Consider the following 21,748-nt stretch of genomic DNA (forward strand, 5'->3'; position numbering starts at 1 on the left):
AAACTTTGTGCGTGTGTGTGTTATTCCCGTTACCATTTTCCCTTGTTTGTCTTTGTAAGTAAAATCCTTTCCTGCCAGACTGTGCTCAGAGTCATTTACTTTTGAGATCCTCCGAATCTGTCTTCTCACTCATAACATTCCCCCACCCCACCCCACCCCACTCCCCTATCTGGTCCGGTTACATCTGCCATACACCTCTCCCCTGATGGTTCCCATTCTCACCTCCTTACTTATCAGTATGGCACTGATGGCCCTTTGTGTTCCTGCTTATCTCCCTCCAGCAGTTGTCTCCAGTCTTCACATCTTGCTCCATCTGCTTCTCTATATTTCTCTCTCTTTGTCTGCCTCCATCTATCATTCACCTGCCAATGTCTCCCAACTCCACCCCTGCTCCCCTCCCCTACCGTGCACCATCTGCCTGTAATCTTACACCCTTCCTCAATCCACCAATCACCTCCAACTCCTGTCTCACCACTTCCCTTCTCCTCTTTCTACCGGCCACCTCCCCTCTCCGCTCTCGGTCCTGATGCAGGGTTTTGATCCGAAGCATCGACAATTCCTTTCCCCCCACAGATGCTGCTCGACCAGCTGAGTTCCTCCAGCAGATTGTTTGTTGCTATCAAACAGTACAGCACAGGAACAGACCCAGTGGCCCACGGTGTTTGGGAACATAGGGAGAATAAAATGGGATTAGTGTTGGATTACACTACGTTAGACTGTTGTTTATTGACTGCAGCTCTGCCTCCAATACTATAATTCCAAGCAAACTCATCACCAAGCTCCGAGACCTGGGACTCAACACCTCCCTCTGTAACTGGATCCTTGACTTTCTGACCAACAGACCGCAATCAGTGAGGATAGGCAGCAACACCTCCAGCACAATTATTCTCAACACTGGTGCCCCACAAGGCTGCATCCTCAGCCCTCTACTCCCTATATACTCATGACTGCATGGCAAGATTCTGCTCTAACTCCATCTACAAGTTTGCAGATGCTACCACCGTAGTAGGCCGTATCTCAAATAACGATGAGTAAGAGTACAGGAAGGAGATAGAGAGTTTAGTGACATAGTGTCATGACAACAACCTTTCCCTCAATGTCAGCAAAACAAAAGAGCTGGTCATTGACTTCAGGAAAGGGGGCGGTGTACATGCACCTGTCTACATCAATGGTGCTGAGGTTCGAGAGGATTGAGAGCTTCAAGTCACCAATAGCCTGTCCTGGTCCAACCACGTAGGCGCCATGGCCAAGAAAGCTCACCAGCGCCTCTACTTCCTCAGGAGCTTAAAGACATTTGGAATGTCCCCTTTGACACTCACCAACTTTTATGGATGCACCATAGAAAGCTTCCTATCTGGATGCATCATGGCTTGGTACAGCAACTGCTCTGCCTGTGACCCCAAGAAACTGCAGAGAGTTGTGGACACAGCACGGGAACCAGCCTCCCTTCCATGGACTCTGTCTATACCTCTTGCTGCCTTGGTGAAGCAGCCAGCGTAATCAAAGACCCCACCCACCCGGGACATTCTGTCTTCTCTCCTCCCCCATCAGACAAAAGGTACAGGAGCCTGAGGGCTCAAGGACAGCTTCTATCCCACTGTGATGACTATTGAACGGTTCCCTTATGCAAGGAGATGGATTCTTGACCTCACAATCTATCTTGTTATGACCTTGCACCTTATTGTCTACCTGCACTGTACTTCCCTGAAGCTGTGACACTTTACTCTGCATTCCCTGTACTACCTTAATGCACTGTGTAATGAATTGATCTGTACAAACGTTATGCAAAACGAGTTTTTCACTGTACCTCGGTACAAGTGACAATAATAAACAAATACCAATCATTGGGTGTAGGTGTTTGGTACTTGGAATGGACCTGTGGGCCATTTTCCATGCCGTATGCCTCCAAGATATTATGGCACAAATTCAGATCCTAAATCTTCAGTTTCCATTTTATTGATTGAATAAACCTGGAATTTGAAACTAGTATAGGTAAAGGTGATCATGACATCACTCATTTGTTGTAAAAACCCTCTGATGTCCTTCAGGACCAGTACTTGACTCTAGGTCAACTGGGACCTGAAGTGGCCTGGCTTTGGGTTCAGTTCAAGTGCAGTTAATGATAGGCAATAAATGCTGATTTTTCCCGCAACACTTGCGTCCTATAAACAAGTATGAAAAGTCTCAAGCTTATATACGTGTGAATCAGAATTTTGGAATGACACTCACTGTGTTAGCGACACATTTGTTGCTATTTAATCTCACTCATTTGCTCTTTAACATTTTCCTTCTTTAGTTGTTAATCTGATTCCCTCTTGCATGCTGTGTCTGGCTTCAGTGGTGACTTGTGGTGAACATTTATATATACTAATAACCATCTGCTTGAAAAAATACTGTTTCCAGTACAAATTCTAGATTTAAGTAGGTACTGCCATGAAGCTGGAAAGAGTGCAGAGGAGATTTACGAGGATGTTGCTGGGACTCGAGGGACTGAGTTATGGAGAGAGGTTGAGCAGGTTGGGACTTGTTTTATTGGAGCATAGGAGAATGAGTGGTCATCTTATAGAATGTATAAAATCGTGAGGGGCATAGATAGGGTGAATGCGCACGGTCTTTTTCCCAGGGTTGGGGAATCAAGAACTAGAGGGCATCGATTGAATGTGAGAGGGGAGAGCTTTAATAGGAACCTGAATGGCAACTTTTTCAGCCAGAGTATATGGAATAAGCTGCCAGAGGAAGTGGTCGAGGCAGGTACATTTCCAATATTTTAAAGGTAGTTGGACAGATCCATGGATAGGAAAGGTTTAGAGAGATATGCGCCAAATGTGGGCAAATGGGACTAGATTTCTTGCTGTACCACTCTATATATTCACTAAAGTCACTTTAATTCACTGTTTGATCTTCCTGAACCACTTTGAACTGTAAATGCTATGTAATGGATGGAACATTGGTGCACCAGTTAGTGTGGCTGCCTCACAGTTCAATTGTAATTAGTTTATGATTGTCACATGTGCCAAAGTACAGTGAAAGACTTTGCTTTGTATGCCATTCATACAGATCACTCCAAATAGAAGTACATTGAGGTAGTACAAAGGGAAAAGCCATAACAGAATGCAGAATTGAGAGGAATAGATAGAGTGGACAGCCAGCGCCTCTTTCCCAGGGCACCAATGCTCAATACAAGAGGGCATGGCTTTAAAGTAATGGGTGAGAAGTTCAAGGGAGATATCAGAGGAAGGTTTTTTACCCAGAGGGTGGTTGGGGCATGCAATACGCTGCCTGGGGTGGTGGTGGAGGCAGGTATGTTCGTTAAATTCAAGAGATTACTAGGTAAGCATATGGAGGAACTTAAAATAGAGGGATATGTGGGAGGAAGGGGTGAGATAGTTTTAGGTGAGGTTTAAAGGTCGGCACAACATTGTGAGTCAAAGGGCCTGTATTGTGCTGTACTGTTCTATGGTCTATGTTCTAATACAGCGTTACCATTACAGTTACAAAGAAAGTGCAGTGGAGGTGGATAAAGGCTTTCAGTTACAAAGAAAGAGCAGTGGAGATTGAGAGATTGAGTTCATCAGTTCCGGGGACCCAGATCCTGACATCAGATGCTCTCTGTGTGGAGCTTGCACAACATCCCTGTGACTGCATGGGTTTCCCCTGGCTGTTCTCCCACATCCCAATGCTGTGCTGGTCGGCAGGTTAATTGGCCGTTGTAAATTGCCCCTAGTCTGTAGGTGGGTGGGAGGCGAATCAGAAAGGGGTAGGGGAGTTGATGGACATGTGAGAAAGAATGGGTTTCAAGGAAATGATTAGAGGAATGGAACTAATGGAGTTTCTCTGAGAGCCAGCATGGACAATGGGCCAAATAGTTGTCTTACATGCTGGAAGGATATATAGGCTGTCGCCAATTCCCTTTTTGCAGATGTCCATAATTTGATTTTGTCCGTAAGTTGGAAAAAACACAAAAATCACTTGATTTGGTCATCACAATATTGTAATGAATGCATCAGAAACACATAAGACTGATAACAAGGAACAATCACTAAACGTGAACAGAGAGAGGAAACTAGTTCTGCTGTTCGTAGGAACGAACATATGTATGTATGTCGGACTTTTGAATTTAATAATATCATGAGAGCTTGTTTGTATTTGGAAGTCTCTGTAAGTTGGGCATTCGTACCCTGGGGATAGCCTGTATTGGTATTGGTTTATTATTGTCACTTGTACTGAGGTACAGTGAAATACTTGTCTTGCATACCGATCGTACAGGTCAGTTACATTGAGTTAGTACAGAGTGCATTGAGGTACTACAGGTAAAAACAATGACAGTACAAAGTGTCACAGCTACAGAGAAAGTGCAGTGCAATAAGGTGCAAGGTCACAACAAGGTAGATCGTGCGGTCAGAGTCCATCTCATCATATAAGGGAACCATTCAATAGTCTTATCACAGTGGGGTAGAAGCTGTCCTTAAGTCTGGTGGTACGTGCCCTCAAGCTCCTGTATCTTCTATCTGATGGAAGAGGGGAGAAGAGAGAATGACCCGGGTGGGTGGGGTCTTTGATTATGCTGGCTGCTTCACCAAGGCAGTGAGAGGTAAAGACAGAGTCCAAGGTGGGGAGGCTGGTGTCTGTGATGTGCTGAGCTGTGTCCACAATTCTCTGCAGTTTCTTGCGGTCCTGGGCAGAGCAGTTGCTGTACCAAGCCATGATGCATCCAGATAGGATGCTTTTTATGGTACATCGATAAAAGTTGGTGAGTGTCAAAGGGGACAAACTGAATTTCTTTAGCCTCCTGAGGAAGTAGAGGCGCTGTTGGCTTTCTTGGCTGTGGCATCTACGTGATTTGACCAAGACAGGCTGCTGGTGATGTTCACTCCTAGGAAAAGAATCCAATCTGATGCTGAAAGCCTCGTCGATGTGCATTTATTCGTCTTCCACCATCTCTACCTCAGGTGATTTGTCAATCAAAACTCATTACTTGTTTCCTAAAAGTCCAAATGCCATTCTTCTATTCAAAGTCAAAGTTGAGTTTATTGTCATCTGCATAAGTCCATGTGTGCACAGGTGCAATGATAAGCTTACTTGCAGCAATATCACAGGCACATAGCATCAGATAAGCAGCATTTACAAGAAAAGCATAAACTAAACATAAATTATACACAACTTTTACAAGAAAGAACACAATTAGAACAAAGAAAAACACAAAGTCCATTGTAGTGCAAAGTGATCAAAGTGGTCATAGTGTAGCTACACTGTAGTGATTAGGGTTGTGCAGGTTGGTTCAAGAACCAAATGGTTGAAGGGAAGTAGCTGTTCTTGAACCTGGTGGTGTGGGACTTCAGGCTTCTGTACCTCCTGCCCATTGGTAGCTGTGAGAAGATGGCATGGCCCAGATGGTGGGGATCTTTGATGATGGATGTTTCCTTCTTGAGGCAGCACTGGCAGTCACGGTAGTGTAGCGGTTAGCGTAATGCTATTGCAGCGCCAGCCACGCAGGTTCAATTCCGGCAGCTGTCTGTAAGGAGTTTGTACGTTCTCCCTGTGTCTGCGTGGGTTTCCTCCGGGTGCTCAGGTTTCCTCCCACATTCCAAAGACATACGTGTTTGGAAGTTGTGGGCATGCTATGTTGTCTGACCCCAGAACACTCTACGCAAAAGATGCATTTCACTGTGTGTTTCGATGTACATGTGACTAATAAAGATATCTTATTCTGTAGATACTACCAATGGTGGGGAGGGATGTGTCCATGATGTATTGGGCTGAGTCCACTACTCTCTGCAGCTTCTTGCATTCCTGTGCATTTGAATTGCCGTACCAGACCATGATGCAACCAGTCAGGATACTTTTGACAGTACATCTGTAGAAATTTGTTAGAGTTTTCGGTGACAAGCCAAATCTCCTTAACCTCCTAAGAAAGTAAAGATGCTGGTACACCTTCCTTGTGATTGCATCTGTGTGCTGGGCCCAGGACAGGTCATCTGATATGTTAATGCCCAGGAATTTAAAGCTCCTGTCTCTCTCCACTGCCGATCCCCCAATGTATACTGGCGCGTGTTCGCCCTCCTTCCCCTTCCTGAAGTCAACAATCAGCTCTTTGGTTTTACTGACGTTGAGCGAGAGGTTGTTGTTGCGGCCCACTCAACAGTTGTCTCACAGGTGTCCTCCCTTGCTCCTGTACGCTGACTCATCACTGCCTGTGATTTGTCCAACAACAATGGTGTCATCAGCGAATTTTTATCTGGCATTAAAGATGTGCTTAGCTGCACAGTCACGTGTGTATAGAGTAGAGCAGGGGCCTAAGCACTCAGCCTTGAGGTGCACCTATACTGATGGCCAGTGAGGAGATGTTGTTATCAATCCTCACTGATTGAGGTCTGCAGTTGAGGAAGTTGAGTATCCAGTTGCAGGGGGAGATACAGGTCTTGAAGCTTGATGATGAGTTTGGATGGGATGATTGTGTTGAACGCTGAGCTGTAGTCGATGAACAGCAGCCTGATGTATGTGTTCCTGTTGTCCAGATGGTTCAGAGCAGAGTGAAGAGCTAGAGAAATTGCATCTGCTGTTGGCCTGTTGTGGCGGTATTCAAATTGAAGCGAATTGTCAGTGCTCACTGAACTACAATACCTTCCAGTTACGCAACAGCTCAAAATTTAAAACTCTCATTCTTGTTTTCAAATCCCTACGTGCCCTCGTTGCTCATTATCTTAAGCCTTCACTTGTGGCCTGCTGTGTCTGCACAGTTTCCGTGCCCTGCTGGGTCACCAACTCTGCCTTCAGGTTTTGTATGCTGACAGCCTTTTTAAGCCTTTCCGTTACCTGTTCCTTTATAAAATACTCCTTGCAGCCCATCTCTTTGTCCAAGTTTTTAATCAGCTGCATTAATGTCCCCTCTTTCAATGAAGTCCTAATTACATTGTTGCCGCTTGCCTTGGACTGTTTATCTGTGTGTAACTTACTGTGCAAATGCTGGTGACTTGAGGCAAAGCACCTTCTAAACCAGGGCTTCTGAAGGCTTTATCTTTTGCTGTGGTTTTGTCTTGTCTGCAGTGGTGACCCCCTTGTTTGCCAAGCACACTTCCTGAGCCTGTGCCCTGTTCAAAGCAAGGTCAACCTTCCTCTTACTTTTGTTCCCCTGCACTTTCCCCCACTCCAGATTTGTTTTTGCAGTTCACTTAGTGTTTCTGCCTGTTCTTATCAGCCCTTAATTCTATTCTTCCAAGTCTGAGTAATACTAGACGCTATGGGGATTGTTGGCTGTCTTTTGCATTGGAGAAAGCAAGTGTAGAATGGTGCAGCACCTCCCTTCAGTCCGCAGGCATGGACCTGAGCTTCCAGTTACCTGTCACTTTAATCCTGCATTCCACATCCATTCTGACTACTGTCTCTGGTTTCCCTCGCTGTTCCTATGAAGCCCAGAGTGAGCTTGAGGAACAGTGTCTCATTCCGCATCTGCGCACATTGCATTCTTTGGGACTCGATATCGAATTCAACAACTGCAGGTAACTCACTTTCTCCGTAACAAAACTGGCTGGTTCTCCTGTAGTTCAATCCATCTGTAACATTAAGTCAGTCCTTCCCTCTCCATTTGCATGGCCTGTCTTACTTCACATTTCAGCAGCTCTGCATTTCACAGCTTTTACACGTTCTTTTCTTTATTTTGCTAATCCCCCTCGTCAATCTATCAACTATATGGCTTCATTAACAACTTATCACCAGAGCAAACCACTTTGCCTACCTGCACGACACTTTTCTGTAACACTATATGCTGCATTCTGTTTTTCTTTTTACTACCTTGATGCACTTATGCATGGAATAATCTGGCTGGCAGACAAACAAAAGCTTTCCACTACATCTCCGTACATGTGACAATAATAAACCAATTGCCAAACCTGGCTCCTCACTATCAGAGATATTCCCTTTGTCCTTATCCATTCTTCCCCCACCACTAGCTGCCACGTTAAACTAACATTTTTTTCGCTTTCCTGCTTCCTGGATCTGAAACATTAACTCTGTTTTTCTCCCCACAGATGCTGCCTAACCTGCTGAGTGTTTCCAGCATTTTTTGTTTACATATTAGGGATTGTTGACTGTTGTCAGTCTGCTGTCTCTGTAAAGTCAGTGGTTCCATAAAGAATCACTGGCTATTGGAGTACGTGTAACAACGCATTCTGAATTCTGTGTCCATCCATTGGAACACGGAAGGATGGAATGTGCTGGAGGTCAGATACACTCACATTTGACTTCCTGCTCCCTGCTGTACTTGCCCGGAGTCCAGGGGAATTCCATAATGACTACGCCAAGGGGCTGGATGCACTTCGCATCCAGCCCCAGCTTCACAACATGATGGGGCCATGACCTTCAATGAAAAGGTGAGTTAAGATAAATGGCTTTTCTTATAAATTATTTCAATCAATATTAATATTTTTAGTCACTCTACATAATTCATAGTCATATGTCACAGATACAGACCCTTCGGCCCATCATGTCTATGCTTACCATCAATTATTTTAAATTTTATTCATATACTTTAATTTCTTTAATAATTCAAATGTTTTTGACTGTTTCTAAAGGTCTCTGATCATCTGAGACTTTGGGAAAAGGTGGAAAAGGCTTCAGACAGCAGGAGCTGTCAGAAGGCTTAAGAGTAGGATGGGGTTTGGGGTCTTGTGATTCACAGTCTGTAACCTCGTTACCGCTCACAGACCAACTCTGTCTTGTGGACGGGCCATGGAAGCATCATTGGAGTCCTATACTCACAGAGGACAAGTGTGAATTATTAAGGGAATCAAAGGATATAGGGTGACTACGGGAAAGTGGTGTCATGGTGAATGATCAGCCATGATCTTTGAGGGGCTGAATGGCCTCCTATTTCTTATTACCATGGGACTTAGGGAGTGATCAGGGTCTAGACCCCTGCTCCTATTTCTTATAACGAAGGGGTCAACTTATGGAATGAATGAGCGATGGTCTGCATCTTAGCCCCATCAGCTATTACCTTGTTTTGAGGCTCTGCCACAACCGTCATGTACATCAGCTCTAAGTACTGAATTCATGCCTTTCTTTTATTTGTGTCACTCCAAGTATCTGATGCCTTACTCAACATAAGTGCATGTTGAATGATTCATGGTGTCGAGAGGCCACTGTATCATGCACATGCACCGTGTAATCTTGTTTCTTCTCCTGGAGGTGGTTACAGATGCAGGGATTTAGCACCAAAGGCACTTTGCTGGCATATTTCCAATATCTTATCCCTAGCATGACAGTGATTCTTGGCTCGCTCTTTGCTAGAACTGGGATTAACAATATCACTTATGTAGAGCAACTTATCCAACTTGGAGCAAAGAAGGTGAAGGAGATATTTAACGTGTTCAGAATCGTAAAAGGTGCAAAGGAACTATTTGGATATCTCTCTCCAAGAGCTGACACAGGTGCGTTCCATGTTGTGTCAGCAACAACTCATATCGCCATACCTCTTCCCCTTGCTGCCATCAGGTAGGAGGTACAGGACCCCGAAGACCCACACCTCAAGGTTCAACAACAGCTTCTTCCCCACCGCCCTCAGGTTCTTGAAGCGACCTGAAAGACGCTAACACTGCCTCGGACTGTATTTCTTTTTCTCCCTCTCAACTTGCACTAATGTCATTATGTTTATTTAAGTTTATTTTAACTTGTGTTTGTCATACATGTAATGAACTTTCCTGCAAAATGCTCATTTTCATGGCATTTATACCCTGTTTATGCATGCCTATTACAATAAATTTTTTTTGAAATTTTTATTTGCAGTGTGGTAACAGGCCTTCTGGCCCAACAAGTCCGCGCCGCCCATTTCAAACCCAAATTAACGTACCCTTACGTCTTTGTAATGTGGGAGGAAACCGGAGCACCCGGAGGAAACCCACACAGGCACAAGGAGAACATACAAACTCCTTACAGACAGCGACGGGAATCGAACCCCGATCGCTGGTGCTGTAATAGCGTCTTGCTAACCACTACACTACCGTGCTGCCCTAAACTTGAACTTGAACATAGTTCACGCGTCCCCATACCCCTTAGAGTTTCACGGGAGCATTGTAAGACGACGGACACCTTTCCATGTAAAGTGGTATTAGGGTAGGTGACCAAAAGCTTGGTCTATGCTATTTTTTTAGCGATGCTTTGAAGGAAGAGAGAGAGGAGGAGAGAGAAGGACAGAGAGGTTGATAGTGAGGATTCTGTAGGTTAGGGCTTCAGCCTGTCTTCAAGATTTTAAAAGCGGGGTGATTGAGAGCCCAGAACGAGAGGAGCACAAATCTCTTGGGAGTTTTTCAGGTCAGAGAGAATGATGGAAAGACGGAGAGGCTAGGCTGTGAAAATAGGCCTGAGAATTTTAAACTTTGTCAGGCTGGGTGTTGGTGTAAGTTAGTAGCTGTAATGGGTGAAGAGGCCTTGGTGTGAGTTAGGAGGTGACCAGCAGACGTTGATCACCTCTCCCACAGAGGAATGAATTGGGGAGGCTGACCAGGAGTGCTTTGGAATAGTCATCAGCTTGGGTATAAAGTTAAAACCCAATCCAACTGTGGAAGATGATGCCCAAGTATTTATATTTTATGATCAGACCTGACCATCACTATAATGATCTCAAACATCATGATAATCCTTTTGAGGATGAAGCAACAAATTTGATCAAGAGCAATGGGCACAGGATAGTCCTAAGCAAATCATTCCAGCCTGGAGAAAGGGCTGAGCCAAGCAGGCATGGCACAACCCAACCCAACCCAAAGGTGACTGCTTTTTCAGAACATGCACTTGAGATAAGATAAGATTTCTTTATTAGTCACATGTACATCGAAACACACAGTGAAATGCATCTTTTTGCCTAGAGTGTTCTGGGAAGCAGCCCGCAAGTGTTGCCATGCTTCTGGCGCCAACATAGCATGCCCACAACTTCCTAACCCGTACGTCTTTGGAATGTGGGAGGAAACCGGAGCACCCGGAGGAAACCCACGCAGACACGGGGAGAATGTACAAACTCCTTACAGACAGCGTCGGAATTGAACCCGGGTCGCTGGTGCTGTAATAACATTACACTAACCGCTACACTACCGTGCCTGCCCTTCTACACTACCATGCCTGCCCTGACCTGACATATATAGCATCAGGCTCGGGCTAAGTAGGCAGTCTCAGCTATGGAGTAGTGGAGATAACAGAGGCCTAGGTGAGGATTTCAGCAGCAGGAGAGCTGAGGCAGAGGCGGAGTTGACTGACATTTCAGAGATAAGAATTAGGTCATCTAGGAAGGCATAGACACAAGGCTCGAAAATGAACATAATGGGGGGGACAGTGGCACAGCTAGTAGACCCACTGCCTCTCAGTGCTGGAGACCCAGGTTCAATCCTAACCTTGGGCGCTGACTGTGTGGAGTTTGCATGTTCACCTTGTAACCTCATGGGTTCTCCCTCTGGGTGCTCCAGTTTCCTCCCACATCCCAAAGATGTTCAGGTTGGTAGTTAATTGGCCACTAATTGCCCCTAGTCTGTTGGTAAGAGCAGAATCTGGAGGGAGTTGGCGGGAATGTGGGAGAGTAAAAAAAAATGGGTTAAATGTCGGATTAGTTGACGGGTGGCACAGACTCAATGGTCTGAAGGTCCTATTTCCGTGCTGTATCTATCCATATAGGTTTAAGGTGAGAGGGAGATTTAAAAGGCACCCAAGAGGCAACTTCTTCACCCAGAGGTTGGTGCATATATGGAACGAGCTGCCAGAGGAAGTGGTTGAGGCAGGTACAATAACTCCCTCAATGACTGGAATGAAGCTGTTTTTATTGTTCTTTCTTTTCCCACTCACAGCAATGTAAAGAATTTACCTACGAGTTTGCCACTGATGTCAGGAGTCAGATGTTTGGAGCAATAACCCCTGGCTATGACTTCATGAAGCTACTTAGGTAAGGAACAGGAGAGTGCCATTCAATCCATTGGAGTTATTGGGCTGAATGTCCTGTTCCCATGCCTCCTTGTATGATGCACTCACGGGGTTGAACTGTAATGGCAGGAATACGTGGTTAACTCAGAAAGTGAGGATGGTTAAGGCAGATGCAAATTTAAATTGGTTTGAATATGCAAAACCTGTGTGTGAGTCATGTAGTTTTATAAAAGGCCATTTATAGTCAGAATGAAGATGATTGGATATCTCCCCTGTCAATCAAGCTTTGCAACTACAGTAAGATTTAATATTTCTTTATTAGTCACATGTACATCGAAACACACAGTGAAATGCATCTTTTTTGCGTGGAATATTCTGGGGGCAGCCTGCAAGTGTCGCCACGCTTCCGGCGCCAACGTAGCATGCCCACAACTTCCTAACCCGTATGTATTTGGAATGTGGGAGGAGATCGGAGCACCCGGAGGAAACCCACGCAGGCACGGGGAGAACGTACAAACTCCTTACAGACAGTGGCCGGAATTGAACCCGGGTCACTGGCGCTGTAAAGCGTTACGCTAACTGCTATGCTACCGTGCCTGCCCATTTTAAGTGACTGAGATTGACTTTATGCACATTAATTTAGAGAAACAAAGGACTGCAGATGCTGGAATCTAGATGAAAAACACGATGATGCTAGTGGAACTCAGCAGGCCAGGCAGCATCCGTGGAGAAAAGCAGGCGGTCAACGTTTCGGGTCAGGACCCTTCTTCAGGACTGGTCCCGAAACGTTGACTGCCTGCTTTTCTCCACGGATGTTGCTTGGCCTGCTGAGTTCCTCCAGCATCATCCTGTTTTTCATGCGCATTAACTGACATTGAACTATCCTCCACAAACTGCATTTTCAAACAAAATTGTCCTGTTGTCATTAGGAGAATTTGCTGTAGTTTCTGTCCCCACCACTCTAAGTAGACTGATTTCTGAGTAAATTGGCAATGTTTATTGTATGACGGATTGTCTCCCATGAGCCATATGCCCTGCCCAACCTGCAACTCGTTGGCTGATGAAATCTTGTGAATAAGTATTGTTTATAAAATGGTGGAGTTCAGTTAGACCAAGAATGTGAAAGTCGGATATTGTAATTTGCTATTTTTCCTTCCAAGGGAGGGCATGAACTCGATACTTACAGCTGATGCACACAAGAAGGCTCACGGCCGGCTCCATGTCTCAGTCACAAATGCCAAGACGCTGAAAAATTGTATGATCTCCTCGTTTCCTACCAGGGATGATCTCATGACGGTAACTCAGTGCGTGAATGGATATTTGATCAATGATAAAGAAAATAGATATTCGCATTTAAGTTGGGCCTTTCAAAATCTCATCCCAGGTCTTGATGCATCTGCTCCAGCAAGTGGATGTAAAACACAGAACATAGAACAGTACAGCACAGGAACAGGCCCTTCGGCCCACAATGTCTGTACCGAGCACCATGCCAAATTAAACTAATCCCTTCTGCCTGCACACTCCCTGTCCAACATTTTTCTTTATACCACAGTACAAGTGACAATAATAAACCAATATCAATACATCATACTGTTCAGCGGCTAGTATTTAAAGCAATAATGCATAATTTGCAGAAAAAAATGTATTCCTTTGAGACACAAGAAGCTCAGAGGTAAAGCACTCCATCTGCAGCTGACAGGAGAAATCAAAGATGGAATTAAATACAAGGAAGAGGATTATAAAATGACCAGAAATAACAGTGTGTAAGGATTGGGTGTCATTTTAGAACTTAGAAAAGGAGGACCAAAAAAAAATTGACAATGGGAAAATGGAATATGAGGGTAAAGTGATGATAAACATTAAAATGTACTGTAAGAGCTTCTCTAAGTCTACAAAAACAGAGTGACTAGTGAGGGCAGAGGTGGGACTCACAGATAGTGATGGGAGGATTTACAATGGGGCGTAAGGAAGTAGCAGAGGAATTAAATAATTATTTTATCTGTCTTCAAGGAAGAAGACATAAAAATCCATCAGAATAATCAGAGGGTCTCGTGCGAATAAAGAAATCATAGAAATAAGCTTTTGTTAAAAGGAAAGCACTAGAATAGTAGGTGAGAACAAAAGCCGACAGATCCCAAAGACCAAACTGTCCACATCAGTGAAATAGGTGACGATAGTGAGAGCTCTGGTTTATCATCTTTCAGAATTCTGCAGATTCTGGAATGGTCCCTATGGATTAGGCTCATTACAAACTGAGTCACAAATCCACGGTGGTCTCATTACAAATTGCCCTGATCCACAGTTCTCATTACAAGCTGAGTCGCAAATCCACAGTAACCTCATTACAAACTGTCCTGATCCACAGTGGTCTCATTACAAACAGCTATGATCTAAAGTGGTCTCATTACAAACTGCTCTGATCCACAGTGGTCTCATTACAAGCTGCCCTGATCCACAGTGGTCTCATTACAAGCTGAGTCACAAATTCATGGTGATCTCATTACAAACTGCCCTGATCTACAGTGTTCTCATTACAAACTGTGTCCCAAATGCACAGTTGTCTCATTAGAAATTGTACAGTGGTCTCGTTACAAGCTGAGTCACAAATCCACAGTGGCTTCATTACAAGTTGTGGCCTTAATCTACAGTGATCTCTTTACAAGCCAAGTTGCAAATCCACAGTGGTGTTATTACAAGCTGCAGCCCTGCTTCTCAGTGGTCTTGTTACAAGCTGCAGCCCTGCTCCATAGCCATGCCATTACAGGCTGTGGCCCTGGTCCACAATGGTCTCATTACAAGCTGCTGTCCTGCTCCACAGCGGTCCCATTACAAGCTGCAGCTGAGTATCGCTCATGAGGGTAAATGAAACATATTCTAATTGCCTGAACTGGATAGGTGGATAAATGTTTGCATTGATTAAAACTCTTTTAGCCCTTGGCAATTATGGTTCCGGTGAAATTGATTGTTCTGTGCTTGTAGGTGGAGATTACTTGACAGGGTCACAGGGGTGTCCAGGATATTCAGAAACCCTCAGAGAGGTTGTGGGCAGAGTTGTTAATGAGAAAGAAGAGAAATGTATATGGGGGTCATGATATTGATGCTCAGAACAGAGGAAATTTTTATCATAAAGCTGATTCTGGTCATAACATTGCTTATTGCCCATTATATCTCCTGCTTTATTGCTCACCACTGTGAATTATTGCCATTGACCTTCCCTTAGTATTAACAAATTCTTATAAATGTCATATTTTGTTCTCCAAACAGTTTTAATTTAGATCCACCTGGGACATTGCAGATTAGATCTTGTCTAATGTATGAAGAATTGCCTTTATCCCCCCCTTGGACTAACCAAGCTTTGAAAAACATAGTTATTCAAGAGTTTATAAATAATTTCAAGAATTATTTGTAATTATTAAACCATAAAAATATTCCCCTATGTTAACTACCGATTTTTTTTCAATCCTCCCTGTTGCACTGAGGCTGGTCATTTCATGCTGGGTTGTGGTTACAAGAATGTCAAACAATTTTATCATGATGGCCCAGCACAATCCTTTTCCTTCAATACAGAGGGGCATTATATCCTCTTAGGACTAGACCCCAGGGTCTTGAGATGCAGGCGAGGCGTTGTATTTAGAACAGCAGTTCTGCAATGTGTGTCCTCTGTTGTCTGCGGTTGCTTGGTGTGGTAAAGGGGGAAGTGTTTGAACCCGTAAGACCAATGACTGGGATGGGTTGGGGGAATTGGAATTGGTTTATTATTGTCACAGGTACCAAGATACAGTGAAAAACTTAGTATTGTATGCTGTCCATACAGAGCATAGGTACATTGAGGTAATACAAGGGAATAGCAATAACAGAAGGCAGAATATAGTGTTACAGTTACAGAGAAGATGCAGTGCAGGCAGACAATAAGGTGTAAGGGCCATGACGAGGTAGATTGTGAGGTCAAGAGTTCATTATTAATGTACAAGAGGTCCATTCAAGAGTCCCATGATAGCGGGGTGGAAGCTGTCCTTGAGCCTGTTGGTGCGTGTTTTCAAGCTTTTGTATCTTCTGCCTGATGGGAGGAGGGAGAAGAGAGAATGACTGGGGTGGGAGGGGTCCTTGATTACTTTGGCTGCTTTCCCGAGGCAGCATGAAGTGTAGACAGTCAATGGAGGGGAGGCTGGTTTTCGTGATGGACTGAGCTGTGTCCACAACTCTCTGCAATTTCTTGCGGTCTTGGGCAGAGCAGTCACCATACCAAGTTGTCGTGCATCTGGATAGGATGTTTTCAATGATGCATCTATAAATATTGGTGAGTGGGGTAAATAAAGGGGTGAGAGAGAGGGAAAAGCCATAGCTGGCAGGGAAGACACCATGAAGACACTAAAACAAATTTGTGCACTTACACAGTTGCTGTCTTGATTCTGTTATGTCCCAGGCCACTTTGCAACCAACTTAGAAGCATCGGGAGCTCCAACATGGAAACAGGCCCTTCGATCCATCAAATCCGTACCAACCATCAACCACTCATTTACACTAATCCCACATTAATCGCATTCTTTATTCTTCCCACATTCTCCTCAATTTCACCTCAGATTTTGCCACTGACATCCAGTACACACCAGGGGCAATTTACAACAGGCAACTAACCTACCAACCCTCATGTCTTTGGTGTGTGGGAGGAAACTGGAGCACCTGGAGGAAACCCACGTGGTCACAGAGAGAGTGTGCAAACTCCACACAGGCAGCACCCAAGGTCAGGATTGAACTTGGGTCTCTGGGGCTGTAGGCAGTGGCTCTACTAGCTGTGCTATTGTGAGGCAGCAGGTCCATGGTACCTCTGGCCCACTTACTTTTGTATTTGAAAAATGTACATGATTTTTAAAAGGCATGATAGAGGTGTACAAAATATTGAGAGGAATAGATAGAGTGGGCAGCCAGCGCCTCTTTCCCAGGGCACCAATGCTCAGTGCAAGATGGCGTGGCTTTAAGGTAATGGGTGGGAAGTTCAAGGGAGGTATCAGAGGAAGGTTTTTTACCCAGAGAGTGGTTGGGGCATGGAATGCGCTGCCTGGGGTGGTGGTGGAGGCAGGTACATTGGTCAAATTCAAGAGATTACTAGATAAGCATATGGAGGAATTTAAGATAGAGGGATATGTGGGAGGAAGGGGTTAGATAGTCTTAGGCGAGGTTTAAGGGTGGTCACAGCATTATTGGCTGAAGGGCCTGTATTGTGCTGTACTGTTCTATGTTCTAAGGGCTGATAAGAACGGGCAGAAACACTAAGTGAACTGCAAAAACAAATCTGGAGTGGGGGAAAGTGCAGGGGAACAAAAGTAAGAGGAAGGTTGACCTTGCTCTGTACTGTTCTATGTTCTATGTAAGCTTTTTGTGTGGTCATTATTATCATATAGAAAATGGCAATTTGCCCCCAGCAAGATCCCACAAATCTTTCAAGACAAACCTGGGTGGATTAAGCTTCTTAGAATGGTGCATTACCATATATTAATACCATTAGGCCATCAAAAGTAAGCAAAAGACCTGAATCTTTGCAGACTTAGCATTGACGCTCACTATTTCTTACCAGGTTCTACTTGCCAGCAGCTTTGTGCCACTCTATGCTGGGTTCAAGGCCGTGGAGTACAAGGGAGAAGTGAGTATGAAATGAAATTAAATAAATGCTGGAAATAACCAGTAAGTCAAGAAGCATCTGTGGGGAAAGAAACAAGAATTAATGTTGCAGGTCAGTGACCTTTTGGTAAATTGGTTTATTATTGTCACATGTACTGAAGTACAGTGACAAAATTATTTTGCGTGCCATCCATACTGATCATTTCATCACATCAGTACATTGAGGTAGTACATGGGGAAAGCAATCACAGAACGCAGAATAAGGTGTTACAGTTAGAGAGAAAGAGCAGGCAGGCAACAAGGTGCAAGGTCACATCGAGGTTATGCAAAACAACAAATTTCACGACATATGTCAGTGATAATAATTCTGATTCTGAGGTAGATTGTGAGGTCAGGAGTCCATCTTATCATACTAGGGATGGTTCAATAACCTTATAACAGCGGGATAGAAGCTGTCCTTGAGCCTGGTGTTACGTGCTTTCAGGCTTTTGTATCTTCTGCCAGATGGGACGGGGGAGAAGAGAGAATGTCTGGGGTGCAGCAGAACTGGGAAAAATTGGAAATGGAAGTTTTAGGACGCAGAGGAAAGGAGGAGCACAGTGGAGACAACATGGAGTAAGGTCCGTGAATCAGTGAAGGAGAGGTGAAATACAAAATGGGTGATGGAGATTTGTGAAAGAAAGTGGTAAAAGCAACAGTGAGTGATGAAAGTGGAGGGGGTGTAAGTAGAAGGTGATTAAATATGTGAAATTACCCACAGAAAAGAAAGGAGGAAAAAAAAAACTTAATGCTAGAAATGTGAGATACGAAGGTTGGAATTGTTAATGATTTGAAATGCTGAGCTCCTTATACCAGAAGCTGTAAATAAGCAAGTTACATGTAACCTTCAAATCTGACAGCAGCTCCGGAGATGGACACTTGAGGGCAGGAGTGCAACAGTTCTGAAGAACAGTCGAAGCAGGAGTCATGGTGAGAGGTTGCCAGAGCTTAAAATGTGTGGTTTCCTTTTGGTGGATGGAATGGAATACAGGCAGAAATCACTGTGGCCGGCTTTGCTGGCATTTACCTCCTGAATGCTGGCCAGTTAAGGAAAGTGGGGAAGGAAGGAGGTAAATATTTGGAAGATCAGGGAATTGATGGGGAACTGGCACAGAATAGGAGTTGATGCTTGGGGCAGGTGATCAAAGATCATATTGAACGGTGGGACTGGCTTGAAGAGTGTGGTAGCCTACTCCTGCTCCTATTTTCTTGTGTTCTTTTACTCGCTGCATTATAGAAACAGAAACAAGCCCTTCAGACCAACTCGTCCATGCCGAGTGTGGTAGCCTACTCCTGCTCCTATTTTCTTGTGTTCTTTTACTCGCTGCATTATAGAAACAGAAACAAGCCCTTCAGACCAACTCGTCCATGCCGACCAAGATTCCAATCTAAGTTAGCCCTGTTTGTCTGCATCAGGCCCATATCCCACTAAAACTTTCCTATCCATGTACCTGTCCAAGTGTCTTTTAAATGTTGTTATTGTGCCTGCCTCAACCTTTTCCATCTGTCCAAATGTCTTTTAAGCAGTGTAATTGTACCCACCTGTACCACTTCCTCTGGCAGCTTGTACCATATACCCACCACCCTCTTGTGTGGAAAAACTTGCCCCTGACATCCCCATTCATTCTTTCCCCTCTCACCTTAAACCTATACTCTCTATTTTTAGACTCTCCTACACTGGGAAAACAACTGTGACCATCTACCCGATCTATCTCCCTTATGATTTTATATATAAGGTCACCCCTCAGCTTCACTCCAGGGAAAACAGTTCCAGCTTATCCTGTCTCTCCTTAAGATATCTTTATTAGTCACCTGTACATCAAAACACACAGTGAAATGCATCTTTCACGTAGAGCGTTCTGGGGGCAACCCACAAGTGTCGCCACGCTTCTGGCGCCAACATAGCACGCCCACAACTTGCTAACCCATACGTCTTTTGGAATGTGGGAGGAAACCGGAGCACCCGGAGGAAACCCATGCAGACACGGGGAGAACGTACAAACTCCTTACAGGCAGCGGCCAGAATTGAACCTGGGTCTCTGGCGCTGTAATAGCGTTACGCTAACTGCTACACTGCCGTGCTTGCCCTCCTCATAGCTCAAACCCACCAGTCCAGGCATCATGCTACTGAATCTTTTCTGCACTGTCTCTTTCTTAATCACATTCTTCCTAAAGCTGGGCGACCTGAACTGCACACAATACTCAAAGTGCAGTATAACCATCGTATTGTATAACTGACATGATTTCCCAACTCTTGTACTCATTACCTCAGCCGATGAAGGCTGTACTTTGGATTGAGAACAACAGTGGGGCAGGGACCTACTGGAGTTTCTCAACAGTTCTGCCACTGATTTACTCCCAGATCCAGCACTAGCTAAGGAAGGACTCTGTCCATACTTACCAATCCAACTCATTTCCTCTAGCTTGTAACTCATACTGACTGAGTGGATTTGTTGCCTCCCCAGTTCAGTATTTCATTGCTAGACTCAACTAGTAGACCACTGCTATGAACAGTGCTACTCTCCTTCTCAAGGGAACACTGTGCTTTGTGCACTGTGCACTGTGAAGGGAGTGCTTCAAACCAAAAATACAATTGGAAAGTTATAACTTTTTCCAAGTGAAAAGGATAATATGTCATAGTATATTGTGCAGGTCACAATGCAAATAAGGAGCATTATTCATTATTCTGTTCTATAAATGTGCTTTTTATGATGGGACCTGCATCAAGAGTGCTCTGCCAGCACCAGGTGTTTTTTGTCTCTGACGGGGATTGAGCAGATGGAGACACAATAGGGTTCTCCGGCATCAGCTGGGGTGGTAGGTATGTATGTGCAACACATTGAACGTGTCATGGTGGAGAAGGCCACCTTTGCATTCAATATCATGCAACACTTGTTAATACTGAAGGAAAGAGGGAACAGGTTACAGGGAAATAAGTGAGGGAATTGTACAAGACGTTGGTGAGGCCACACTTGGAGTATTATGTTCAGTTTTGGTTGCCCTGCTATAGGAACGATGCCATTAAGCCATAAAAAGCGCAGACAAGATTTACGAGGATGCCAGGATTCAAGGGACTGAGTTATGGAGAGAGGTTGAGCAGCTAAAACTTTACATTGCAGTTGTACAAGATGTTGGTGAGGCCACATTTGGAATATTGTGTTCAGTTTTGGTCACACTACCATAGGAAAGATGCCATTAAGATGGAAAGAGTGCAGAGGAGATTTACGAGGATGGTGCTGGGACTCGAGGGACTGAATTATGGAGAGAGGTTGAGCAGGTTGGGACTTCTTTCATTGGAGCGTAGAGGGCTGTTCTTATGGATGGGTATAAAATCATGAGGGGCATAGATAGGGTGAATGCGCACAGTCTTTTTCCCAGTGTTGGGGAATCAAGAACTAGAGGGCATAGGTTTAAGGTGAGAGGGGAGAGATTTAATAGGAATCCTGAGGGGCAACTTTTTCTCCCAGAGGGTTGTCCGTATATGGAACGAGCTGCCAGAGGAAGTGGTTGAGGCAGGTACAATAAAAACTTTTAAAAGGCACTTGGACAGGTACATGGATAGGAAAGGTTTAGAGTGACATGGGCAAAACATGGACAAATGGGACTAGCTTAGATGGACGTCTTGGTGGGCATGGACCAGTTGGGCTGAAGGGCCTGTTTCCATGCTGTATGACTCTAATAGGATTGGTGAGTTTGCTTTCAGAGCTGGCATGGATTTGATGGGCTGAATGCCATGTGAAAAATTAGAAATTGAGTAAACTATTCCAGGCTTTCTGTAAAGCAACAACAACCTGCATTTAAATTGTGCCATTAACATAATCAAATAGCCCAAGGTGTTTCAGAGGAGAGATGGCAGAGAAAATTTGATATTGGGCCCTGTATGAAATGTTAGGACAGCAGCTGAATAAGTTCAGTTTTAACCAGAATCTTAAAAAGGAGGAGGGAGGAAACTGGTGAAGACATTCCAGAGTCTGGGTCTAGATGGTTGAAGGCACACCCATCAATAGTGGGGCAACACCATTCAAGGATGCAAAAGGAGTCACAACTCTACAGAGCTTGCAGGTTGAGATCCACTACCTGTACAAATAGGTGTAACTGTGCCCCTTCTCGGCAGAGTCACAACAGAAGAAGTTAACTGCTCCAATCAAAGTACAATTCCCCACTCTCGCGTCCTTTCCTCAGTAAATGTTGAGGTTCA

The 21,748-nt window shown here is 44.5% G+C and overlaps 1 protein-coding gene across 5 annotated transcripts in view; it reads left to right on the forward strand.

Annotated features, from left to right (window-relative positions):
- Positions 1 to 21,748, forward strand: part of pnpla4 (patatin-like phospholipase domain containing 4) — a 47,986-nt gene that overhangs the window by 16,568 nt on the left and 9,670 nt on the right. For 3 of the 5 annotated variants that reach the window (XM_052026845.1, XM_052026844.1, XM_052026847.1), the window contains 3 exons: positions 11,823 to 11,917; positions 13,056 to 13,191; positions 17,468 to 17,533. In XM_052026845.1, coding sequence (XP_051882805.1) covers positions 11,823 to 11,917; positions 13,056 to 13,191; positions 17,468 to 17,533 — 297 coding nt within the window. The remainder of the gene's footprint in view (positions 1 to 11,822; positions 11,918 to 13,055; positions 13,192 to 17,467; positions 17,534 to 21,748) is intronic. The other 2 variants (XM_052026846.1, XM_052026848.1) reach the window with 1 other exon arrangement.

Source organism: Pristis pectinata, chromosome 11 (assembly GCF_009764475.1).
Source record: "Pristis pectinata isolate sPriPec2 chromosome 11, sPriPec2.1.pri, whole genome shotgun sequence".
Classification (NCBI taxonomy): domain Eukaryota; kingdom Metazoa; phylum Chordata; class Chondrichthyes; order Rhinopristiformes; family Pristidae; genus Pristis; species Pristis pectinata.